Source organism: Balaenoptera acutorostrata, chromosome 4 (assembly GCF_949987535.1).
Source record: "Balaenoptera acutorostrata chromosome 4, mBalAcu1.1, whole genome shotgun sequence".
Taxonomy (NCBI): Eukaryota; Metazoa; Chordata; class Mammalia; order Artiodactyla; family Balaenopteridae; genus Balaenoptera; species Balaenoptera acutorostrata.
Window position 1 is genome coordinate 34,610,939 of NC_080067.1, and position 27,807 is coordinate 34,638,745.

At 38.2% G+C, this 27,807-nt stretch overlaps 1 protein-coding gene and 1 pseudogene across 1 annotated transcript in view; one reads left to right on the plus strand and one right to left on the minus strand.

Annotated features, from left to right (window-relative positions):
• Positions 1-6,669: 6,669 nt before the first annotated feature.
• The window catches only part of LOC103001435 (ceruloplasmin-like), a 35,076-nt gene continuing 13,938 nt past the window's right edge, over positions 6,670-27,807 (minus strand). The window contains 6 exon segments of the mRNA XM_028167980.2: positions 6,670-6,704; positions 9,105-9,267; positions 14,516-14,655; positions 17,182-17,383; positions 18,330-18,439; positions 21,935-22,041. Of these exon segments, the coding sequence (XP_028023781.2) occupies positions 6,670-6,704; positions 9,105-9,267; positions 14,516-14,655; positions 17,182-17,383; positions 18,330-18,439; positions 21,935-22,041 (757 nt within the window).
• On the plus strand, positions 12,885-12,953 carry LOC114238603 (U4 spliceosomal RNA; annotated as a pseudogene).

Consider the following 27,807-nt stretch of genomic DNA (forward strand, 5'->3'; position numbering starts at 1 on the left):
AGCTGTCTGCCTCGTTTTTTGGTCTCAAGGTAACTTCTGAGTCATGTGGACACTTTTCATTCCCTCTGTCATCCAAGAGCCAGCAAGTTTCCAGGCATTTTCTTTTTTGTTTTTTTAAAATTTATTTATTTTATTTATTTTTATTTTTGGCTGTGTTGGGTCTTCGTTGCTGCACACGGGCTTTCTCTAGCTGCGACGAGCAGGGGCTACTCTTCATTGTAGTGCGCAGGCTTCTCATCCCGGTGGCTTCTCTTGCGGAGCATGGGTTCTAGGTGCGCGGGCTTCAGTAGTTGTGGCTCGCAGGCTCAGTACTTGTTGTGCATGGGCTTAGCTGCTCCCCAGCATGTAGGATCTTCCCGGACCAGGGCTTGAACCCGTGTCCCCTGCATTGGCAGGCGGATTCTTAACCACTGCACCACCAGGAATCCCTCCAGGCATTTTCTTCTTACTCATTTTCTACTCCATGCTCAAACTCAGCCCTGTGGGATGGAAGCACAGTGATCAGAGCACAGCAACAATCCCCGAAGTCACATTTTCCAGAAAATTCCAGCCCCCACCCCCCCACAAATGCTCAGATAGTTACTGAGCTGAGGGCTCCAGAATATATACTTATAACACTCATATTTGTGGTGAAATGAAATGGTTAGACAGTAACCTCCCTGTCCAGTGCAAGTAAACATTTTATGGTGTAATATAGGAAGAGTCATGAAGTCATAGTTCTGTCCTGTTTTGAGGCAGTTGACCTTCCCATTAAAAGGCATGTAGCTGCTCTGTGGCAGGAAGTGGGGAGAGGGCTGTGAGCCTCAGGACTCTGTCAATAAGAGGGAGAGGTCACTGGGGGCTAATAAGCAACCAGTCGTGGGCAGAGTGAACACTGCAAACCTCCTTACAGTGATTGCAGAGTTGATACTTAAAAGTGAACTTAGAATAATGTTGCAGTTGAGAATTTCTGCCCTCAGCATAGACTGGGATGAGAAAAGAAGGCGGAGGAGCCACTAGGAGAGGCTCAGCTGACTTAAAGTATTTTGGGAAAGAGAAGAGAGGAATCTACACCAGACCAAACACTCCTTCCGCTTAGCTGTGTCTGTCAGAAGGTTTTCACCTCAGAACCCCACGGCATAACTTTGTAGCTTCTTATAAATAATTACTATATGCCCGAGTTAACTGTTTAGTAACCCAAGTAAAGTTACATGTCACAAGTTGTTTTGGTTTGTTTGGTTTTCTTTTTTTTTTTTTTGGCCTCACCACACATCTTTTGGGATCTCAGTTCCCTGACCAGGGATTGAACCCGGGCCCTCAGCAGTGAAAGCGTGGAGTTCTAAACACCGGACTGCCAGGGAATTCCCACATATCACAAGTTTTAATCACTTCCCACAGTTTCTTTTCTTGTCGGCTTAAAGATTTCTGGATTGGGTGGGTCGTCTCTGCATTTAGCAATCGAGATTCTAAATGACTGGTAATGAATAAAAACAAGGAAGCAGTCTTCTTTACAGAATATCGCTCCAGCTTTATTTCTCTCTGGCAAGATGCAGTCTCTCGTTATCTCCGATATTCCTGCTTATACTCTCTAATTTGTTTCTTGTTGACCCATGAGAACTGGCTCTAAACCTCTACCTCATGACATCAGAATTATTAACAAAGCAACCACCCAGGACAGTGCTTCACTTTGTGACAGCAGGAGACACTGAATATAAAATAGCAGGTCATCCTGGCCGTGACCAGTCAGACCACCACGGAGCTATCTTTTTCACAGAAAGTTGTGTAACTCTGGAATTTCATCAGTGAGTGTGGTCACGTACAGAACTTTGATAATGAGTCCCTGACTTGACCTAGTGCAGTGTGAGCTGGCTGAGACTCTTCTCCACTATTGATCAGTTCAGGACTGTGTTGGGAATGATCACGCAGGTAGGTCTTTGATCGCTCCATGCCCTTTGGCTGCCCATTAGTGGGTCAAGGTCCTGCTCATCACCTTCTGTCAGGTAAAGGAGTCAAAGGCAGAGGAAGAGAGAAAGCCAAAACTCTAATCCAGCAAAAGCCTTGATGGTACTGATGTCTACAGTGGTATTGAAAGGGGATTTTTTTTTTAATGGCATAATGATTTCAATTACTCCTTCATTCTTGTTCTCTCACTTCCCTTGAATGATGTAGAAATCAAAGCATATGATTTATTAACAATGAAAAAGAACCACAATGCTAGAATTATTTTTGCAAAAGATTAAAGAATAGCATTCACAAGGTTTGATTACAAGAACATCACTGGGTGACTTTCTTGAAATGTCTTCCTCCCTTGTCTTTCCGGACTGATTCCCTCTTGCTTCTATTCCTTGCCGGGCTAATATACTCAGTGCAGAGCTTAGCACTTTGATTTGTGCCCAGGTCTTAATTTATAAAAGGTGACTGAGTGATGACACGAAGAGGCCAACGCCACTGAAAGAAAAGTTCATTGTGACTCACAGTTAGTTCCCCTAGAAATGAGAGGCAGACGTGTCACACGGCCACATGAAGAGGCACTAAAATTGTTCAGAAGCAGGAACAAGGGGAAAGCATAGGCGGCCACAGTGCTCATTGGGGTTTCTATGAAAAAGGCAAGGCAGGGCACAATAAATGGTTTAGGATTGGCTACTTTGAACAATTCCAGCAGGCTTTAGAGGCATAGGGACTGTATTTGTCTGTACTTGTCTCAGGTTGATTTAGGGCAAGGGAGGTATTGGCTTGGTGTATGAAATCTAGATAAAGGAGGCTGTTGGCGATATGGATTTGGGATTGGTAGGTTTGTGTATAAAAGTCTGGCTCACCAACAAGTTGTTTATAATCTCTAGGAATTAACTAGCTCTGGGAGTGGCAGTCCGTCCCCAGCTCGTAAGGTCCCCCAAAGTTGTCAAAGCACCATCAAATATTGAAAATTAAAAACATAATTAATACATATTTCATTTCAGAATTAACTATTTATGTGACTCTCTCCTCAGTTAGACTGGGCCTCCTTGGGACAAATAACTATGCCTTGTTTTCTATTGAATCCCAAGCACTTAGCATAGTGCTTGACACATAGCTTAATAAATATAGAAAGAACAAACGAATGTTAACTATAATAATAGTCATTCATAATTATTAGATGGTTACTGTATGCCAGCACTGTGTAAAAGCCTTATAAATTTTATCTCCTTTAATTCTCACAGTGACCAATTAGATAGATGTATTAGTTTTTTATTGCTGCTGTCACAAATGGCCACAAACTTAGTGGCTTAAAACAACATAAATTTATTATCTTACAGCTCTGTATGCCAGAAATCTGACATGTGTGTCACTGGGCTAAAATCAAGGTGTCAGTGGGGCTGTTTCTTTTAGGAAGTTCTAAGGGAGAAGCTATTTGCTGCCTGTTCCAGTTTCTAGAGGCTGCCCACAGTCCTTGGTTAATGGCTCCCTCCCGTCTTCAAAGCCAACAATGGCAGGTTGAGTCTTTCTTACATTGCATCACTCTGACCTCTTTTGCCTCCTCTTCTACTATTAAGGACCCACCGTGATAATCCTGGAAAATCTCCTTATCTCAAGCTTAGTAGATTAGCTAACTTTAATTCCATCTGCAACTTTAATTCACCATTGCCTTATACGATAACATACTCACAGGTTCTGGGAATTAGGATGTGGACATCTTTCTGGGGGCTATTATTTTGCCTACAGGATACCACTATTAAAAAACACACAAAATTCAATTGAGTAAGTTTTGAAGATCTCATTGGCTTTATTCAGTGATTCATGAACAGGGCAGCATCGCATCTAGCAAACAGAAAGGAGCACCAAGGAGCTGTGCAAGATGAAAGACTTTTATAGGCAAAAGGGAGTGGAACAATGACGTGATACTAGCAAAGAGAGGATTGTCGTAGTAAGGTCCTCTTCCTTTCGGGGATGGCAGGGGTCTATCAGGTAGGCAACCTCACTAGTACTGACCAGGTAATTCCAGATTGACTGGTTTAAAGTTCCATTCCTGGGAGAAGCCAAAACCGTAATTTTAAGTATTCAATCCCCATTTGGTGACATGGAGCTTAGCATACGTGAGTCAATTTGGGGCCTATTCTCCCTCTCTTTTTTTTAAACAAACACCACGGATGTCTTCATTTTACAGATAATGAGACTATGGATGAGAGACATTTTATATCTTGTCCAAAATGCCCCAGCTAGTGAGTGGGTGGCTGGAATCCAGTTACAGGCTTGCCTCCCAGAGAAGCACCGTGGCCTGAGGGCGTTAGAGCATGGCTCCACCCCACGGTAGGCGGGGCCTCCAGGTTTCTCCGCCCTTTGGAAGAATGCTCTCCAGGCTTTGGTTGGCAGCTGACGGATTCAGAACCTTCTTTTTGTCAGTTTACATAAAGGTGACCAGGTTTAGAGGGCTAATTGATTATTTTTTAAATTTATTTATTTATTTTTGGTTGCGTTGGGTCTTTGTTCTGTGGCTTCTCTTGTTGTGGAGCACGGGCTCTAGGCACATGGGCTTCAGTAATTGTGGCACGCAGGCTCAGTAGTTGTGGCACGTGGGCTCAGTAGTTGTGGCTCACAGGCTTAGTTGCTCCGCGGCCGGACAAGAGCTCGAACCCGTGTCCCCTGCATTAGCAGGCGGATTCTTAACCACTGTGCCACCAGGGAAGCCCCGGCTAATTGATGTTAAACAAACTTGGAGAATAAATCAATATAATAATTTATTCATTGAAAAGTAAAGGAAGATGGGCATATACTATTGGCCTCTTAAAAACTTTGTTTATAGACTTACTCAGAAAATATTTTGGAACAAAGTAGTCTTGGTAGGTATAGAATTTGAGCAAAGGAGTGTATTTCTTTGTCTTTTCTTTTTTTTTTTTTGGCCTCATCACGCAGCTTGCGGGATCTTAGTTCCCTGACCAGTGATCGAATCCGGGCCCAGGGCAGTGAAAGTGCCGAATCTTAACCACTGGACCACCAGGGAATTCCCAAGTGCATTTTCTTAAAGCATATTCTTTTAGTTTTTTTTATTTTTAACTTTTTTGTACTAAGAGTATTTCTGTTTAGATAATGGGTACTCATCATTAGAATAAGAGCACCTTCCAATAGTTGTGCAAGAGACACATCCCACTGATGCAGTCTTAGTCTTTGACTCTTCCCTGTTAAGAATGCATGCAGATGGCCACCCTTCCACTCAACTCCATTCACTAAATCACATTTCACATATCCATTAAATCAGGGTTTATTTTAATAGACTAACTTCCTGTCTGTCTCTGAATCCCAAAGTCTAGGATTGTGTTCTTAAATAAATGAATGAGTGGATGAATTAGGCATTATTCTTGGTGAGATTTGGGCACCATCTTTTGCAGTTTCTTAAAGAATACTCTAGTTTTATCAGTAACACTTTTTAAAAACTCTCAGACTTGGATGTTTCTTGGGGTGGATGGGGGTGGTAGTTGCATACTTTATAGGTTCTGATTAGTTTCAATATCAAAGAGTGAAATAGTATTGCTAATTTTGTCCCATGTTACAATAGCATTATTAGTATATTAATTTTTAAAAAGTCTTCTTCTGGAGACACATATTGGAGTATTTTGGGGTGAAATGATATGATGTCAGAGATATGCTTGATAATACTCCAGGTATTCATGCATTACTTGTGAAATTCAGAGGTGAAAAAGTGAAAAGAATGAAAAGTCTGATTTTGGTTTCAATTTTCATGTTGAACCCTTTTGTTTAACCAATTCCTCCTTTCAAATATTCTTACTAATTGTCTAAGGCAGAGGCTTGTTAGCCAACCCACAAGATATTTCTAATTCCTTCTCCCTGTTATTTCTACTACAGAGGCTACAAAAGCTTGTTTCCAACCTTCCTTGCAATTAAGAGTAGCCAGATAATATTTATGACCAATGAGACATAAGCAGAAGTTGGCTGGGTCTCCTTAGAAGATTTTTTGCTTTCTTGATAAAATGAAAAGATGTGGTTGGTGCTACTCCTTTTTTCGACTTCTCTGTCTTCAACCTGAAGTAATATTTGGAGCCACAGCAACCATCTTGCAACCATGAGGCAACAGTCATGAGGAAAAGGCCAAGGGCATTAGAGACACTGGCCCTCATATAATCAAGTTGCTGAATCAACCCAGCAGGCACATATCTCCTAAATTTTTAAAAAAATTTGAGACAATCACCATTGATAATTCCCTTTTAGCTGGGTTTTCTGTTAGCAGAAGGCATCCCAACTGTTAATATTGCTAGATGCAAGGACAGGGCATGAGTCCTTATTTTTGGTTCTGGAAAACTGGAGCTTATGCGTTCTGAAAACTGAAGTCTTCCAAGCCTAAGGCACAGTACAGTATATGGATTTGCATTTAAATACTGATTCATACGCTTACCCGTGATATGAGGATTTCATTTTTCAAATGTTTGCAAATGTCCTAGTTTAGGGTAAAATCTTGGATGGTGTGTTTTTTTTCTAACCAAGCTAGACTTCTGTTTATACCTGCTCTTTTTGTCCCTCTTGCCCACCCCCATTGCCATTTGTTAAAAGCCTGGTTATACCCCATAGACTCTACTCCATGGACACAGTCTACAGAAAGAGGAAGCAGGTCATAGGTAAAATTCACCAAGAAAACTTTTATTTCAAGCTAGTTTTCCTGGCACATTGCCATGAAAGTCTTTAGACAGCCCCTCCTACACTCCTTCATCCCTGAAGTTTTTCTTCTTCAGCAATTTTAGCTAAAATGGTTACATACCTTTAAGGAAAAAATATAAGGTTTATATAAGTCTTAAGAACATCCTTAAAATGACTACCAGTGCTTTTGCAAGAAAAAACTTACTTACTAAATTGATAGCAACATCACTGTCACTTTGCCATGTGGACAGAAGACCTGAGACCCAACTTTTTTGCTTAGAGTATTTGTAACACAAAAATCTAGTTTCCCAGAGAAACCATGTTGTAAGTGAAGGATTTATTTTTTGGACAGCACATGAAAATCTCTTTTATTAAGGGCAGGAATAAAGACACAGACGTAGAGAATGGACTTAAGGACACCAGGGGGGTAGGAAGAGGAAGCTGGGACAAAGCGAGAGAGTGGCACTGACCTATATACACTACCAAAGGTAAAATGGATGGCTAGTGGGAAGCAGCCGCATAGCACAGGGAGATCAATTCGGTGCTTTGTGACCTCCTAGAGGGGTGGGATAGGGAGGGTGGGAGGGAGGCTCAAGAGGGAGGGGGTATGGGGATATATGTATACATACAGCTGATTCACTTTGTTGTACAGCAGAAACTAACAAAACACTGTAAAGTAATTATACTCCAATAAACATGTGAAAAAAAAATAATATGTTAGGAGTTTGGGATTAACATATATACACTACTGTATATAAAACAGATAACCGGGACTTCTCTGGCAGTCCAGTGGTTAAAATTCTGTGCTTCTACTGCAGGTGGCACGGGTTTGCTCCCTAGTCGGGGAACTAAGATCTTGCAAGCCGCGTGGTGCGGCCAAAAAAACAATAAAATAAAATAAAATAACTAACCAACAAGAACCTACTGTATAGCACAGAGAACTATACTCAATATTTTGTAATAACCTATAAGGGAAAAGAATAAAGTATATATATATCTGAATCACTTTGTTGTACACCTGAAACTAACACATTGTAAATCAACTATACTTCAATTTAGAAAAAAAAGAATAAATATGAATGATTATAGGAATAAGAGTAATAATTATTATTACTGTGTTAATAATATTATTCTTGGTATTAACATGATGTTGTAGGTAAAAATTATATTTGGGGCTAATATGTTTTTGGCTTTGTGAGAAATGTGGTCTTTGTATTCAGAGCGGACCCCACGGAAAAAATATCTACAAAACTCGAGAGTGGCACAGCTTATTTTAAATAGTGTATGACATATATATTCAATAGTTTTCCTGATTTGAAAAGTAATTTAAACTTTACAGTAACCTCAGCAGAAACAGAAACATACAAGAAGAAAATAAACCTCACTTATAATTTCACTACCTAGAGAGAGTCACTATTAACATTTCAGTAAATTTCTGTTTAGTCTTTATATGTATATATATATATATGTATATATACATATATATGCTTTATATATATATATGTATATATACATATATATGCTTTATATATAAAATTTGAATTATATTTCAAATACTATTTTTTAGACTGCTTTTTTAATCACTTAGTATTGTATTATAAGCATTTTCTCATTAAAATTTTAAGGCATGATTTTTAAAGTGGGATAATACTTTAGATGATAAATGTAGCAAAACTTATAGTAGATCACTTCCTCATTTTCGGTTTTCCACCAACACAAAATAATATAGTGATAAATATTTTTCAGCATTGCTGATAATTTTCTGAGATCAAATGTCAGGTAAAATTACTGAGTCAAAATATTAGAATCATTCTGTCAAAAAAGGATAATGACTTCATGAACAGTTTAAGTAACTAAGGAACTGATGAAAATCTCAGTAACAAAGACACTATTTTCATACTGAAGTTGCTAATAAAATGTATTGGAGAAAGGAGAGATGGGAATGAGAGGAAATAAAATGTCACTTGAGTGTGAAAATAAGATTATTAGAATCGTTATTTAGTTTCTTTCCAGAGTTGTGGAAACATTATACACTTCCACCAAAGTATGTGCATTGCACCCTCTCACCACACTGTTATTGATACTATCACTGGAAAAAAAACAAAACAAAACTTTGCCAAATCGATGGCTTTCTCATTCAAAAAGTATGTTACTGTTGTTTAAATGCAATTTTAAGTGATTTGATTATGAGCAAGTTTAGATATCTTTATAGGTTCAATAGTCATTTGTATTTCATCTTCTATGAATTATCTGTTCAAATCCTCATGCATATATTGTAGGAATCTAGAAATTACATTTAACTCTGAAGTATCTTTTATCAGATCAGATATAGTTACCTAAATTTGGTAAAGAAAATAAAGCTAGATTATCTTGGTCCTGTCAAAACAGTAGTCTTTGAATGAATGAGTGGTGTGTCACATCATGTAAATGTCCAGTGGATCAGATATCCTTATATAAACACTGAGTTTATTTACATATCATCACTTCTAATTAATTAAGCTTACCTTTTCACTCGATTACAGTGTAAGTACTTTCCATTCCAGCCCCAATGTGAACATTGATATGACAATGAAATAACCAGATTTCAACATCTCTTGGATACATTTTTACAGTTTGATAGATCCCAGGAGGAAGGTCACAAACATCAGAGTGATACTCTCCCGAATCCTCAACAAAAAGACAAAATTAAATAGCTGATAAGAGGTATCAGTCATTTACACACCTCACTGTTTGCTGTAACTCCTCATTCTATATACTTCGTCAGATGACGATTAGAATGCATTAGGTACCACTGCACCTCTCCTCTGAATACAATTGAGAGTTTGGAGAAGGAAGTCCTAGAACTTTTTAGTGATAGGCCACCGGGAAAACATCTCGCTCTAACAGGATGCCTGTGTCCGTATCGGTGTTAGGTACCTTGTCAGCGTCTCACACAGAATGCTCTAGATTTCAGAGAACATCAGTTTCACAAATCCCAAAGGTTTTAACTGAAATATTTCTAACTAGAGATGTTGGTGATATGAAGATGATCATTCCTCTAGATGTAGCTATCAGGAAAACTCATGGTTACAGGAAGAAGTGGAGCTCCCTCTGCCTTCTGGGGTTGGGCCTGAGGGCTGAGGGCTTTAATGGCCAATTTCTCTCCTAAGCAGAGAACCTGAGGTTTAGGAGACTATCTCATCTGTAGGCTACTTTGATTTTGATAAATGAAGCCCACGGCCTGGCTAGGTTAGATTAGAAAGAGAGTAAGAGGGAGATGAATTTCTCTGTATAATAATATGGGAGGTATTTGGAGGATGGGGGATGTGTTGGAGAGTGCAGCTCAAGATGGGGTCCAGAATAATGTGAAGAGAGGAGAAAAGTCAAGAGAATGTGGAGAGGAAGAATGCAGAGAAAGAAGTCTTGAGGGTGAGAATAAAAAGCAGGAGAGCCAGAGGTTCTCAGCCATGCATAGCGGAGGGATAATTAAAGACAAGGGCATTTAATGTCAAATGGTAACAACAAATGGTGATGCTTTCACTGTGTAATAATAATAATAAAAACCCTCTTATTTACCCCCAAAATTTCACTTGAAGTCTATGACCCACAATGGCCTTGATTTTGTGCTTGGTTAAGTGAGTCCTAAGAAACGGGGGTGTGTTCCAATTTGGAGCTGCACAGAGACATGAGGAAATACCAGCCACAGGATGTGAGAAGCCAGAAAACTGAGCAGAAGCAGGGAATGAGAGTTGGAGATGGCTAGAAGAAACGTAGGCTCTCAAGACTCCCTGGAGATATTAGAAGGTAGGGGGAAGGCTGAGCCGTCTCCCACTTGAGTCATTGCTATTTAGGGAAATTAATTTTGCATCTGAAGTGACAACGATATGGATGACATAGATACATTTCTAAGATGTCAGAAAATTTGGAGAAAATATGAAACAATTTTAACTAAGAACTGACAATGTCCAAGGTATTAGTAAATGTACCGTATGTACCTGGAGTCCTGGCACCGAAGGAAACCACAGCCTTAGGGAATAGGACGTGACTGGCTGGCTTGTCCCAAGACCCAGTTAGTAACCCCAGGGGGCTGCTCTGCTGTGCCTAGATGTTCCAGGGAATACAGACCAGCAGCTGCATCATTGCTGGAGTACTTCAGTTTAACCTCAAGGGGAGGGGAAGACTATTTGAGTCCATCTGTGATGGGTTTGGAGTGAGTGGCTAGAGTTGACAGCTGATGGTACCAGGTTCCGTGGTACAAATAGGATCATTCTTTATTTAAAATAAATTTAATTAATTATTTATTTATTTGTCTGTGTTGGGTCTTCGTTGCGGTGCGCAGGCTTCTTGTTGCGGTGGCTTCTCTTGTTGCAGAGCACGGGCTCTAGGCACGCGGGCTTCAGTAGTTGTGGCACGTGGGCTCAGTAGCTGTAGCTCGTGGGCTGCAGAGCGCAGGCTCAGTAGTTGTGGCGCACGGGCTTAGTTGCTCTGCGGCATGTGGGATCTTCCCAGACCAGGGCTCAAACCCATGTCCCCTGCATTGGCAGGCGGATTCTTAACCACTGCACCACCAGGGAAGTCCCAAATAGGATCATTCTTAAGGGAAGCAGCTTTCTTTTTTTTTTTTTTTTTTCATGTAATGTCTGAAACATTTATATTAACATATTTCCATACATATTTCCATACAAATACAAATATAAGATTTTTAGAAATTTCATGTAATGTCTGAAACATTTATATTAACATATTTCCATACATATTTCCATACAAATACAAATATAAGATTTTTAGAAATTTCATGTAATGTCTGAAACATTTATATTAACATATTTCCATACATATTTCCATACAAATACAAATATAAGATTTTTAGAAATTTCATGTAATGTCTGAAACATTTATATTAACATATTTCCATACAAATAACCCAATGAAAGTTTAGTATTAGTTGTTTTGTTTGTTTTTTTATACTGCAGGTTCTTATTAGGCATCAGTTTTATACACATCAGTGTATACATGTCAATCCCAATCGCCCAATTCAGCACACCACCATCCCCACCTCATCGCAGTTTTCCCCCCTTGGTGTCCATATGTCCATTCTCTACATCTGTGTCTCAACTTCTGCCCTGCAATGGAAGCAGCTTTCTGAAAAGGCTAAGAGTGAGGGGCTCTGGAGTCAGAGCCAGGGGTTCAAATCCTACGTTTAACACTTCCTGCTTGTTGGAAAGTTCTTTACCTTGTTAATCCTCCATTTCCCTATAAAATGGTGATAAAATAGTACCTCTTTCATAGGAAAGTTGTGTGGGCTCAATGAGGAATCCATGCAAAACACTAAGCATAGCATCTGGCACATGAGGACTTAATAAAGGTTAGCTATAATCATCATTATAGAAATGTTACCATAAAGTCCACTTAATTTGACGCCTTATAATATGATCATTTATGTAGATGTAGCCCCTGAAAGATAACTCTGGTTTCCTTTCATCTCCACACAACACTTAGCATGGTTCTAGGAATATCATAGGCATTTGCTGAACTGAACAATCTGAACTGAACAACAAATACACTATAAAAAACTATAACTGGATTTTAATCTCTTTTGTTCTAGTTTTTAAAGTCTAATATAAACAGTTATGAACTTAATAACAACCCTATTATCTAGGCTTTTCCTTAAAAAATATGGGGAGCATAAATGGAAGCATAGAAATGTCATGATTGTTGGGTGTGGGTGATGGATAAAGAGGTTCATTATTTTATTCTCTCTACTTTATTATCTAAAATTCTCTGTTATAAAATTAGGTTTTAAGCAAAAAAAAGTTTAAGGGAAATAAATTTGTTTATTAAAGAAAAGAAAGCAACACACCAATAAAGCTTTGTGTCAGTTGTCACACACAATCATTTAAGTTATTTCTATGATAGGCCCAGAGCATTAAAGTAACTATGAACTGAATGCATCTAGAATTCAGGAACACTTTATGTGAAGCTTCTATCAATGTGTAAAAGATAGACTGTATCATGCCAAGTGGCTAGATGAAAAGTTTGAGGTGTCAAATACATAAAATATAATTCGTCTTCAATTGCACATTAATGTTTATATAAGGGATTAGGATGAGGAAATAAAGAAAATGCTCTTTAAGTAAATAAATGATACTCACTTGGAGATAGAAAGAGGAAAGATAAAATTGAAAATACTTATAATAAATTAGAGAAATAGCTATCAAAAGTGGTCAGTGAAAAAAAATTCTAAAGAAATATGACAGGTGGGGTGATGGAAAGCAATTCAGACAGAAGATATAAAGAGAGTAAGAAGCTTTGTGCAGTGGCAGTATCGTAGCCAATGAGGTTTATCCGAGGCGCGATTATTGCTAATTGAAAGAGAGTAAGAACTCATAAAGTAGAAAAAGATGGCAATAATAATAATAATAATAATAATAAAGGTACCATAAAGCCAGTTCACACCTGGTTCCATATTTTAATTTGATAACAAATATTAAAGGAATAATAGAATTGGAAGGCCACCATTTGTAATCCCCGTTATAAAAATTGAGTCAGGCAAGGATCATCAGTGGATCCTTTTTAAAACTACAAGATGAAAAATTGTTGTAATAAACTATATAAAAGTTACTTTACAGATTACTTATTAATTACAATAGGAAGGTGTTACTTTTAAAATGGGGAGAATGGTACACATCACCTTCATAAAGTTATCAAACTTAGCCTTCACAGTATTAGGACCTGCTGACCTTGTGTGCCTCTTGATGTGATGTATGGGAAGTACACAGCTTCACCTATGCAGTGCTCTTGCCAAAGGTGTTTGACATGGATCCAATCACAAGGAAACGATCAGAACAATACAGAATATGGAACGTTCTACAAAACTGACCTGGACGCTTCAAAAACGAAACATCATGAAAGATCAAGAAAAAAAAGGAAAAGGTCTCCTGATTTTAGGAAAGATACGACAATGACAACCAAATGCTAAATATAAATGATTAGATCTTGGATTAAGAAAAGTTACAAAGAGCGTTTTGGGAACAACTGGTGATATTTGAATGGACTGTATGTTAGATTCTATTATTGAATTAATGTTAATTTGAAGCAGGTGATAACGTTATTGTGGTTGAGGCAGATTGTCTTTATTCTTAGGATGCACATGCTTTAGTATTTAGGAGTGAAGAGTCATGATGTTTGCAATTTACTTTCAATTGGATTCAGAAAAAAACATATATAGAGAGAAAGCAAATGCAGCAAAATGTATATAAGCGTTCAAGGAGTTTTTCTTTTATGTTACTGAGAGTTTGAAAATTAAAAAAATAAGTTGGGGACTTCCCTGATGGCACAGTGGTTGAGAATCTGCCTGCCAATTCAGGGGACGCAGGTACGAGCCCTGGTCTGGGAAGATCCCACATGCCGCGGAGCAGCTAGGCCCGTGAGCCACAACTACTGAGCCTGCGCGTCTGGAGCCTGTGCTCCGCAACAAGAGAGGCCGCGATAGTGAGAGGCCCGCGCACCGCGATGAAGAGTGGCCCCCCGCTTGCCGCAACTAGAGAAAGCCCTCACACAGAAACGAAGAGCCAACACAGCCAAAAATAAATACATAAATAAATAAAATAAAAATAAAGGAATTCCTTTAAAAAAAATAAGTTGGGAAAGAAAGGGTAAAACTAAGGATGATTATAGATGTTTTATTTACTTATTGAGAAGCATCAGAACAGAGTAAGAAATGCAATTCATATATTCAGAAGCATTTATCAAATGTCTGTGGGATATAAAAAGCTAAAGGTATAACTATTTACTTGCATCAGATATATTGCAGATTGTATGTGTTGAACCTCAGTCCTGGCGTGGTCATTTCCTGTCCTGTTATCTTGCCATGCTGCCCCAACAACTGGATTACAAGGTACCACAGTAACTAAAGGGAGCTGCCCAGGCCTCTTACCGTGTATTGAAAGCTGTGACCATGAAAGGGAACTGTGTGCAGGTCAAACTCACCCCCCATGCCAATCAGATACCAATTCACTTCATCCCTAACATGAAATGTCAGGCCTTGGTTATTTCCAAACATTCTTCCATTAATTGCTGTGGAGGACACAGTTTATTATATTCAACAAGGATTTGAAGGAATATGTTTTTTTAAAAAGCACCATGATATTTTCAGAGGCTATGAGGGTTTTAAGGCCAGCCTAAGGAAGCTGTTAAATATGACCAAGCCACCCACTCATGGGTGTGTCTAATGCTAGACAGAGAGTTTTCCTTACCTGAGGAAATGAGGCACTGACTTTGCTTTAACATAATCGGGTTGGTCTAGAATAGTTCACAACTGAGGATACTTACATTGGTGGATACTTAAATATATCTATATATTTAAAGTATACTTAAAAGTATCACAAGAGGCTTAGAATATTAGGAATGTGTTCCCATTTAACTGTCTTACATCAAACCTTCATGATCTGTCACCAGTATGACTGGAATGGCCATTTGCCTGAGGTCTTGTCTCGCCCCCTCTCTAATCCTCTCCAGGTGTGGCTTCCAATGGGTAATGGGAAGAAAATATTAAAATTAAAAAAACCCCTCTCTCTCTTTATATATATCCTCCTTTTTACTTTTCTACTTTGTGTGCATCTTTGGAAATGCAGAGAATACATTATTACAGTGGCACAAACATATAATTAATAACCATATATCTATAGAGGTTGGGCTCTAACACTTTTAGCTGATGGAGGGATGTAATAGAAAAAAAACTAGGAGACTCTGCTTTAGATCAGTGCTTCTCAAACTTTAATGTGCACGTGGCTGGGGGAATCTTGTTAAAATGCAGATTGTGATTCACTGGGTGTGTGAAACCTGAAATTCTGCATTTCTAACAGGCTCCCAAGGGACGCTGCTACTGCTGGACCACGGACCACACTTGGAGCATAAGTGCCAGAGCTGTTCCTAAAACACACATCTACTCCTATTGTTCCCTAGCTCAGTGCTCTTGAAGCCTTTAGTACAGTGGTTCTCAACAGGATTTTGTCCTCCAGGGGAGTCAATGCCCGGAGACATTTTTTAGTTCTCACAACTTGGGGGAAGGGGCTACTGGCATCTAGGGGGTTGAGGGTATGGGTGCTGCTAAACATCCTACAATGCACCGGACAGCCTCATCACAAAGAGTTATCTGACCCAAAATGTCAACAGCGGCAAGCTTGAGAAACCCCGGTTTAGATCAAGTTTAAATTGTTAACAGGGTATTCAGGGTCTTCCACACACAGATGGCTTTTTCTTTCCAGATGCTGTGTGACTTAGCTCACATTCTTCTTTCCACCTGGAAGGTCATTCATTCTCTACTAGACAGACTCACAGGCATCCTTAAATACTCAACTCAAAGTTCTCCTCCCCTTCCTGAAGCGTTTTTTGACCTCCCAAATAAGAATTTAAAACACAGCACTGTTTATATTTCTGTCATGGCATCTCCTCAAGTCAGCCTTGTACTGTGGCAGCACACTGAACAACTTGAGAGACAACCCATCTTATGGCTTTTGTATCTCCTTAGGGCCTAGGACAGTGCTTTGTGCCCTCTGTGACGCTTATTAAAAGACTATGGATAGACTGGATGCTGTCCTCGAATTAATTTTAAATTTACATATATTTCTTGCAGGGGGATAAAACCTAAGAAGTTGAAAAATGATCATATTTGGATTTGCCTTAGTTAAGGATTCCTTAACCAGTCATATCCCTGAACTTCCTCAGGTGAAAGGATTGGGACCTGAAGTTTGACTAAGTAAGACTGTGATAAGTGAGATTGTTTATATGCTTTTTTATTTGAATAATTGTCTTATTACTGTGATTCTAGATGAGGGGGGTGTAGGTCATAAATAAGGCGAATCTAGTCACAATGAACCTATAAAAGAGTTTTGGTTGATGAGCATGGGATTTTTAAAGGTTCTGCCTATGAAGTTCCCTTGGTAATGGTGGTGGGGAAGAGTGGGTGGGGCGTGTGCTCTTCAGTTTGCCTCAAACCCTAGTTCTCCCTCGGTCCATCCAGGTAAAATACTTAGAAGAGCCTGTAGTCAGACCCTCCAGAAACGATAGCTGATCTCCTCGGTTTTACATTGCCCGCAGGGCTCTAGAGACATTAGAATTCACAATGCTGCTAGGACAGTGGTCTGTAGCTTTCATGCCAGTTCCAGCCCACTCACTGCCCTTTTCTCTATGGCTCATGAGCAAAGAATGGTTTTTAAATTTCTAAACAGTTGGAAAAAATCAAAAAAGAATAATATTTCCTTACCTGTGAAAATTGTGTGAAATACAAATTCCAGCGCCCATAAATGCGGCTTATTGACTTTTACTTACATTATTTACTTACCACTTACATTTGTTTACATCTTTTCTGTGGGTGCTTTTGTGCCACAAGGGTTGAATAGAAGACAGCTCACGGTGGAGACCCTACGGTCTACAAGCCTAACTCTTTACCATCTGGCTCTTGGTCCACGTGATCTGCACCCCAGCTCTATGTGATCATGTTCTTTAAACTGTTCTGAGAGTAACAGATGTAAACCTTTGTCTGTTTCCTTAGGGCAGAACAACCTGTAGGCTACAGTCAGTGAGTCAGTGAGTGGACATTACCGTGCATTTGGTTGCTGAGGTCAAGAGTAGCATCACTCCTGTCTACTTGGTTTGATTCTTGAGACTAGGTATTGATGTTTTCTTCAAAGTACCAGGATTCATTCTCATTAAAAATCATGAAGTGGAGAACACGGTGAACTATGCTGGCTTTGGTGTCTTTTCAACATACAATCAAAGGACCTACCAGTCCGCTATTAAGATCCTGGAGAGGCAAAGCAAGATGATAAACTGTGCCCACAACTTTCCCCAGTCAAGGAAAAGAGTGGAAACAAGTTTTAGTTTGAGTGAGGTCAGATCCTGAGTTTTGAATATTTAGGATTCTGAGTGTAAGGAACAAAATATTTGACATGCTAAATTCTTGATTGAAAAAAGTGATCATCTCACTCATTAGAGTTGAGGTCTGAAGAGAAGAACAAACTCCTGAAAGGGATTTTAGACACATTCCTTAGTGAATTTAGCTCTATCTTTGAAATTTTAATTAAAAAACAGAACTTCGGTTTTAATTAGAAGTCCCTGGCGCTGGAGTTGGTTGACAGACGTGTCTAAAGGTCTCAGATCCCCGCCTCTGTGATGCCTCTGTCTCCGCAGCCACTTTCAGCTGGGAGCTTTGGTTTGTTTATATTTATTTTATTTTGGGGTTGAATGTCTGTGTCTGTTCTTGGTTTGGTGAAGAGTAGGCCAAAAATAACTAAAAGGCCAAAGAGTGAACTCTTTGTTTTTTGTTTTTTGTTTTTAAATACAAATAAACTGGAACTCCAGAGTTGAGAGTTTTTAAAAGATATATACTATGTATGCATTTATTTGTCACTAATCATAGAATTTTAAAACTCCATACTTTGTTTTCTGGAACCCAAATCTTATTCAATGAAGCAAAGAAGAGGGTATTATCATATAATTTTACATATATCTATATATCTCTATATCTTCCAATCCACTGTAACATTTTGGAAAATATCCTAAATCTAAGTAATCATAATGTAATAATTTAGTTTGCTCTTGAAAAATGCAAACCTGTATAGAATTAAAAACTGAGCAGTATTTAGAAAGTTTACATAAAACTAAGATTTTTTAAAAAAGAAAAATAAACTCCTTTCTTTCATTATGATTTCTAAGAGGAGAGAGGATAAAAACTGGGATTTAAGGTTTACCATAACCACGGCCACAGTTGAATAGTAAAACCAAGGTATGCACTCAAAGTCCTTTGAGGTAGGACCAGCTCTTTCAGGAATCTGCCAAATGTATGTTCGGATCTCTCCTGAAATAGGCAAATACAATGTATTTAAATAGAATCTTTTAAATCACACTTCTTTATGGAGAAGCAGATAATGAACAAACTCTAAAGCTATACAAATATTAAACAGCACAGTCCTTCTTTTTACTTCCGGCTCTACAGCTCCTTGCTTTGTGGTCTTAGTCAATGTGTTTACACGTTCTGGATTTCTGTTTCCTCATGCACATAAAATGGGGATTTAGGGATTAGACAAGATGGTGCAAAGGAAGCCCTTGGTGTTGCATTACCCGGCCCACAGGGCAAGGTCGATGTCACTATCAGTGTTGGTTATTATGTTCTCAGTGTTACAGGATCAAAACTTTATAGTGATTCTGCCGTTGAAAAACATCAATCATTAAATATCTAATTCATTTGTTCAATGAATATTTATTGTAGTGAAGATAGCTCAGCCTTTGAAATGTGACAAAATTGTTTTGAATCACAGCTCTGAACCTTCCAATTTGTAGATCACATGCACCTCCTTCCCACCCACAAAGCTGTTTGCATTAGCCCTACTTAATATAAATCCTCTTGACTCTTGCAGGAAAGTTCTTTTGGTCCCCACCTTCATCCCTTGCTATATCATTCTACATCTCCCCCCTTCCCGAGGCTTAAGTTAATTTTCCCAAGCACCTGTGACATAGTCTTCCTTCTCCACTAACCAACCCCATCTTCAGCCTCCCCACTTCCAAATCGTTTTTTTTTTAAAATTAATTAATTAATTTATTTATTTTTGGCTGTGCTGGGTCTTCGTTTCTGTGCAAGGGCTTTCTCTAGTTGTGGCGAGCAGGGGCCACTCTTTTTTTTTTTTTTTTTTTCCACACACACACACTGTATTTTATTTTTACAAGAGATAAATAGACTGACACCAAGCATTGTACATGGATGACCACAACAAAAGCAACAATGATTGCAATTACCAAACATGAAACACACTTATACTATGTCATAATATTGACATTCAGTCCAGTAATCCTCCACTGTAACAGCTCCTTTACTTTGCAGTGAAAATTGATTTGTATATTCTTTTCCTCTGAGTCCTTGTGGGATTTTTTTTTTTTAATTCAGACAGAAAGTCACAAAAATTATACTCATCCTCATCAGTTCACTCAGTCAGGGGCCACTCTTCATCGCAGTGCGTGGGCCTCTCACTGTCGCGGCCTCTCTTGTTGCGGAGCACAGGCTTCAGATGCGCAGGCTCAGTAGTTGTGGCTCATGGGCCTAGTTGCTCCGTGGCATGTGGGATCTTCCCAAACCAGGGCTTGAACCCGTGTTGCCTGCATTGGCAGGCAGATTCTCAACCACTGTGCCACCAGGGAAACCCCTAATCTCTTAATTTATTCCTTAATTTGTCTTTCTGATATTTTGTTGTTAGTGTATAGAAATGCAACAAATTTCTGTATATTAATTTTGTATCCTTCAACTTTACCAAATTCATTGATGAGCTCTAGCAGTTTTTTGGTGGCATCTTTACAATTTTCTATGTATAGTATCATATCATCTGCAAACAGTGACAGTTTTACTTCTTGTTTTCCAGTTTGGATTCCTTTTATTTCTTTTTCTTGTTTGATTGCTGTGGCTGGGACTTCCAATACTATGTTGAATAAAAGTGGTGAGAGTGGACATCCTTGTCTTGCTCCTGACCTTAGAGGAAATGCTTTCAGCTTTTCATCATTGAGTATAATGTTAGCTGTGTTCTTGTCATATATGGCCTTTATTATGATGAGGTATGTTCTCTCTATAACAACTTTGTTGAGAGTTTTTATCATAAGTAGATGTTGAAATTTTTCAAAACTTCTTCTGCATCTATTGAGAAGATCATATTGTTTTACTCTTCAATTTGTTGATGTGAGGTATCACACTGATTGAGTTGTAGATATTGAACCATCTTTGCATCCTTGGGATAAATCCCACTTGATTATGGTATATGATCCTTTTAATATGTCATTGAACTTGGTTTGCTAGTATTTTGTTGAGGATTTTTGCATCTGTGTTCATCAGTGATATTGGCCTATAATTTTCTTTTTTTGTGTTATCTTTGTCTGGTCTTGGTATCAGGGTGATGCTGGCCTCATAGAATAAGTTTGGAAGCATTCCTTCCTCTGCAATTTTTTGGAATAGTTTAAGAAAGATAGGTGTTAACTGTTTTCTAAACGTTTAGTAGAATTCACCTGTGAAGCTATCTGGTGCTGGACTTTTGTTTGTTGGGTTTTTAAAAAAATTTGAATTGATTCAATTTCATTACTGGTAATTGATCTGTTCATATTTTCTATTTTTCTTCCTGATTCAGTCTTGGAAGATTTTATGTTTCTAGGAATTTATTCATTTCTTCTAGGTTGTCCATTTTATTAGCATATAATTGTTTGTAGTAATCTCTTATGATCATTTATATTCCTGTGGTGTCAGTTGTAAATTTTCTTTCATTTCTGGTTTTATTGATTTGGGCCCTCTCTCTCTTTTTCTTGATGAGTCTGACTAAAGGTTTATCAATTTTGTTTATCTTTTTGAAGAACCAACTCTTAGTTTCATTCATCTTTTCTATTGCTTTTTGAAATCTCTATTTCATTATCTCTGTTCTGATCTTTATGCTTTCTTTCTTCTACTAACTTTAGGTTTTGTTTGTAAATTGGAACAACCATTATGGAAAACAGTATGGAGGTTCCTCAAAAAACTAAAAATAGAACTGCCATATGATCCAGCAATTCCACTCATGGATATATATCCAAAGAAAGTGAAAACACTAATTTGAAAATATACATAGAACCCAAAGTTCATAGCAACATTATTTACAATAGCCAAGATAAGGAAGCAACCTAAATGTCCTTCAACAGATGAGTAGATAAAGAAGATGTTATACACACACACACACACACACACACACACACACACACACACACAATGGAATACTATTTGCCATAACAAAGAATGAAATTTTGCCATTTGCCACTACATGGATGGACCTGAAGGGTATTATGTTTAGTGCAATAACTCAGATAGAGAAAGACAAATACTATAATATCACTTATATGTGAAATCTAAAAAATAAAACAAACTAGTAAATATAACAAAAAAGAAAAAAAACTCATGGATATAGAGAACAAAATAGTGGTTACCAGTGAGAAGAGAGAAGTGGAGAGGGGCAAGATAAGAGCAGGGGATTAAGAGGTACAAACTACTATGTATAAAATAAATAAGCTATAATGATATATTGTATTATACAGTACAGGGAATAAATCCAGTATTTTATAATAATTATAAATGGAGTATAATCTATAAAAATTTTGAGTCACTATGTTGTACACATGAAACTAATATAATATTGTAAATCAACTATACTTCAGTTAAAAAAAAGTATGGCATGGCATATAGTAGGTATTCCACAAAACCAACCAACAAACAAAAACAGGAAAAAAAGAGCAAACGTTAGCCCCACAGTCCTGCATAAAAGCTTTGGGACTTTTCTTTCTCCCAAAGCAGTTACCTGCTGTGTTGGAACAACAGTGGAATAGTTTGTTTTCACCCCATGAGCATGAATAGAATACGGCCTTGAGGCACTATTTTTAAAGACGGTATAGAGTTTCTCACCAGGGCTAAGAAATATTATGGGACCTAGGAAATAGAAAACGGAAAATGTGTGGATAGTTGTTATTTATTTTAAATTATGAGTCATCTGTCCCCTTAAGTATATACACAGTGACTTATTCTTTTCCTTAACATGCAGCCAAATGAAACAAAAACACATTTAACAAATGGACCATTGCTGGTTTATGACACATGGTTTTTGTCTTTAAATCATCTAGAATTTTTATAAGCTCCAGCTCTAGAAAATTTACTTCGATAAGCATCAGTTAATGCCTATGAAAACATTCAATTTAGAAGTGGAACACTTTATTTTCTTTCTTGACCAACCTCATCATTTAAGCCTTTTATTCTTTTCCCCTTTCACCCTAGTGGAGGACTGAGAGAAGCTGCAAGGCATCTTTATTGACCCAGGGCAATTATCTCTCTCGCAAAGTAAAGATCCTTCATTTTACTCTCTCTTTTTCAACCCAAGCCAAGAACTGGAGGTATATAATTTGTTATAAAACATCTTTCTATTTGGAGGCAGGTTGAATTTGTGGCTCTAAAAATTCTGAAACAGAGATGGTTTTGAGATGAACTAAGCAGAAAGAACTCTCCTTAAACTTGTGCTATAATTACTAAAATCAGAGCCTCGAAGAGACTTTGTGGACACTAGATGCTAGCGAAGTAAAGCAACTCTTTGCCTCTCATGGCAATTCTACCGTCTCAAACACTATGCTTGTTTTTCCTTTTCTAAAAAGGACGTTTTTTTTGTATAAATAATAAAGGAATCTAGAGGGCCCTATTTTGTTATTTAGCTCAGTACATTTGGCCAGAATCCTAGAGAAAACAAATACGATGCTGTTACTAAAAATAAGAGCCCACTCAAAAGCACTGGGAACTTGATAGAACAGATCTCCCTCCAGGGGTTGCAAAGCCCAGGAGGCCGATGAGGAGCCAAGAAAAGTAAAAGTTTCTCCCCGTCAGCACGTACATCCATCTTCTCAGGGTCCATGCCAGAAAATGGACTCCAATAGACACATAGATATCAGGACTGAAACAGATTTAGGTGTATGGAAATGACATGTGACTTCTGGAAATACTATGCAATGTATGGAAATGCCATTTGACATATGAAAACATCGTGCGACTACAGAAATGCCATGTGATTAATGGAAACGTTATATGTGGGTGCCTGGTAGTGACTTGTAGGTTTCCTAGCTGATCTGTCAAGGGTGGAGGAAAAGGCTGTAATTTTCCTCACTCCTGGACAGAAGATGAAATTAAATCTTGACAGAAAATTAATAAGGAAACACAAGCCTTAAATGACACAATAGACCAGATAGATTTAATTGATATTTATAGGGCATTCCATCCGAAAACAGCAGATTACACTTTCTTCTCAAGTGCATACAGAATATTCTCCAGGATACATCACATCTTGGGTCACAAATCAAGCCTTGGTAAATTTAAGAAAACTGAAATCATGTCAAGCATCTTTTCCAACCACAATGCTATGAGATTAGAAATAAATTACAGGGAAAAAAATGTAAAAAACACAAACACATGGAGGTTAAAAAATATGTTACTAAATAACCAAGAGATCACTGAAGAAATCAAAGAGGAAATCAGAAAATACCTAGAGAAAAATGACAATGAGAACACAGTGATCCAAAACCTATGAGATGCAGCAAAAGCAGTTCTAAGAGCAAAGTTTATAGCAATACAATCCTACCTTAAGAAACATGAAAAATCTCCAATAAACAATCTAACCGACATCTAAAGGAACTAGAGAAAGAAGTGCAAACAAAACCCAAAGTTAGTAGAAGGAAAGAAGTCATAAAGATCAGAGCAGAAAAAAATGAAATAGAAACAAAGAAAACAATAGCAAAGATCAATAAAACTAGTTCTTTGAAAAGATAAACAAATTTGATAAACCTTTAGCCAGACTCATCAAGAAAAAGAGGGAGAAGACTCAAATCAATAAAATTAGAAATGAAAAAGGGGAAGTTACAACGGACACTATAGAAATACAAAACATCATAAGAGACTACTACAAGCAGCACTATGCCAATAAAATGAACAACCTGGAAGAAATGGACAAATTCTTAGAAAGGTATAACCTTCCAAGACTGAACCAGGAAGAAATAGAAAATATGAACAGACCAGTCACATGTAATGAAATTGAAACTGTGATTAAAAATCTTCCAACAAACAAAAGTACAGGACCAGATGGCTTCACGGTGAATTCTATCAAACATTTAGAGAAGAGCTAACATCCATCCTTCTCAAACTCTTCCAAAATTTGCAGAGAAAGGAACACTCCCAAACTCATTCTATGAGGCCACCATCACCCTGACACCAAAAGCAGATAAAGATACTACAAAAAAAGAAAATTACAGACCAATATCACTGATGAATATAGATGCAAAACTCCTCAAAAATATACTAGCAAACAGAATCCAACAACACATTAAAAGGATCATACACCATGATTAAGTGGGATTTATCCCAGGCATGCAAGGATTCTTCATTATACACAAATCAATCAATATTAACAAACTGAAAAATAAAATCCATATGATCATCTTAATAGATGCAGAAAAAGCTTTTGACAAAATTCAACACCCATTTATGGTAAAAACTCTCCAGAAAGTGGGCATAGAGGGAACCTACCTCAACATAATAAAGCCCATATATGACAAACCCACAGCAAACATCATTCTCAATGGTGAAAAACTGAAAGCATTTCCTCTAAGATCAGGAACAAGACAAGGTTGCACACTCTCACCACTATTATTCAACGTAGTTTTGGAAGTTTTAACCACAGCAATCAGAGAACAAAGAGAAATAAAAGGAATACAAATTGGGAAAGAAGAAATAAAACTGTCATTGTTTGCAGATGACATAATACTATACATAGAGAATCCTAAAGATGACACCAGAAAACTACTAGAGCTCATCAGTGAATTTGGTAAAGTTGCAGGATACAAAATTAATGCACAGAAATCTCTTGCATTCCTATACACTAACAAAGAAAGATCAGAAAGTTAATTAAGGAAACAATCCCATTCACCATTGCAACAAAAGGAATAAAATACCTAGGAATAAACCTACCTAAGGAGGTAAAAGAACTGTACTCAGAAAACTGCAAGACACTGATGAAAGAAATCAAAGATGACACAAATAGATGGAGAGATATACCATGTCCTTGAATTGGAAGAATCAATAGTGTGAAAATGACTACACTACTCAAAGCAATCTACATATTCAATGCAATCCCTATCAAATTACCAATGGCATTTTTTATAGAACTAGATCAAAAAATCTTAAAATTTGTATGGAGACACAAAGGACCCTGAATAGCCAAAGCAGTCTTGAGGGGAAAAAACAGAGCTGGAGGAATCAGACTCCCTGACTTCAGACTATACTACAAAGCTACAGTAATCAAGGCAATATGGTACTGGCACAAAAACAAAAATATAGATCAATGGAACAGGATAGAAAGCCCGGAGATAAACTCACACACATATGGTCATCTTATTTTTGATAAATGAGTCAAGAATATGCAATGGAGAAAAGAGAGTCTCTTCAATAAGTGGTGCTGGGAAAACTGGACAGCTACATGGAAAAGAATGAAATTAGAACCCTCCCTAACACCATACAAAAAAATAAACTCGGGCTTCCCTGGTGGCGCAGTGGTTAAGAACCTGCCTGCCAGTGCAGGGCACACGGGTTCAAGCCCTGGTCTGGGAAGAGCCCACATGCTGCGGAGCAACTAAGCCCATGAGCCACAGCTACTGAGCCTGCGCGTCTGGAGCCTGTGCTCCGCAACAGGAGAGGCTGCGACAGTGAGAGGCCCGCGCACCGTGATGAAGAGTGGCCCCCACTCGCCGCAACTGGAGAAAGCCCTCGCACAGAAACGAAGACCCAACACAGCCAAAAATAAATAAATAAATAAATTTAAAAATAAAATAAAATAAAATAAACTCAAAATGGATTAAAGACCTAAATGTAAGGCCAGACACTATAAAACTCTTAGAGGAAAACATAGGCAGAACACTCTATGACATAAATCACAGCAAGATCCTTTTTGACCCACCTCCTAGAGAAATGGAAATAAAAACAAAAATAAACAAATGGGACCTAATGAAACTTAAAACCTTTTGCACAACAAAGGAAACCATAAGCAAGATGAAAAGACAACCCTCAGAACGGGAGAAAATATTTGCAAATGAAGCAACTGACAAAGGATTAATCTCCAAAATTAACAAGCAGCTCATGCAGCTCAATATCAAAAAAAGCAAACAACCCAATCCAAAAATGGGCAGAAGCCCTAAATAGACATTTCTCCAAAGAAGATATACAGATTGCCAACAGACACATGAAAGGATGCTCAACATCACTAATCATTAGAGAAATGCAAATCAAAACTACAATGAGGCATCATCTCACACCAGTCAGAATGGCTATCATCAAAAAATATACAAACAATAAATGCTGGAGAGGGTGTGGAGAAAAGTTAACCCTCTTGCACTGTTGGTGGGAATGTAAATTGATACAGCTACTATGGAGAACAGTATGGAGGTTCCTCAAAAAACTAAAAATAGAACTACCGTACAACCCAGCAATCCCACTACTGGGCATATACCCTGAGAAAACCATAATTCAAAAAGAGTCATGTACCACAATGTTCATTGCAGCTCTATTTACAATAGCCAGGACATGGAAGCAACCTAAGTGTCCATCAACAGATGAATGGATAAAGAAGGTGTGGCACATATATACAATGGAATATTACTCAGCCATAAAAAGAAATGAAATTGAGTTATTTGTAATGAGGTGGATGGACCTAGAGACTGTCATACAGAGTGAAGTAAGTCAGAAAGAGAAAACAAATACCATATGCTAACATATATATGTGGAATCTAAAAAAAAAAAAAGTGTTCTGAAGAACCTAGGGGCAGGACAGGAACAAAGATGCAGACGTAGAGAATGGACTTGAGGACACGGGGAGGGGAAGGGTAAGCTGGGACGAGGTGAGAGAGTGGCATGGACATATATACACTACCAAATGTAAAATAGATAGCTAGTGGGAAGCAGCCACATAGCACAGGGAGATCAGCTCGGTGCTTTGTGACCACCTAGAAGGGTGGGATAGGGAGGGTGGGAGGGAGATGCAAGAGGGAGGAGATATGGGGATATATGTATATGTATAGCTGATTCAATTTGTTACAAAGCAGAAACTAACACACCATTGCAAAACAATTATACTCCAATAAAGATGTTAAAAAAAAACCCACGAAGAACCCAAAACAATGAGCACAACAAAAACAAACCACCTCAACAACAACAAAAAAATGCCAGCGTGGTTCAGACCAGAAAATTCCACCTGAAATCCAGCTGTTTTTTATCTTGACAATTTTATGCCCATGATGTTCTGACTTTGCTCCTTAATATCACCTTCATCAACACTAACATTCTCTTTCAACTCTGTACATATTTCTGTGGTTGCTGTTATTTTTCGTGGAGGGTAAGAGCGAAGAAGACTGGCAAGGAAGCAAACCCTTCAGACTCAAAGGGTTTGAGAAAGAGAATTTGTTTAGAGAGCAATGATTCCCATATAGCACAGCCCTTGACACCTCCAGGTGTTCACTATGGTGGATACTGTTTAGGAAAGAGAACGAAAAGCAGACTACTTTTTTTTTTTAAGTCTAGGGAAACATCTACAGGGGTAAAGGAGAGGAGGAAGTGGGAGGGGAATGGGTGATAACTTGCCACTGGGTGAGTGTGTA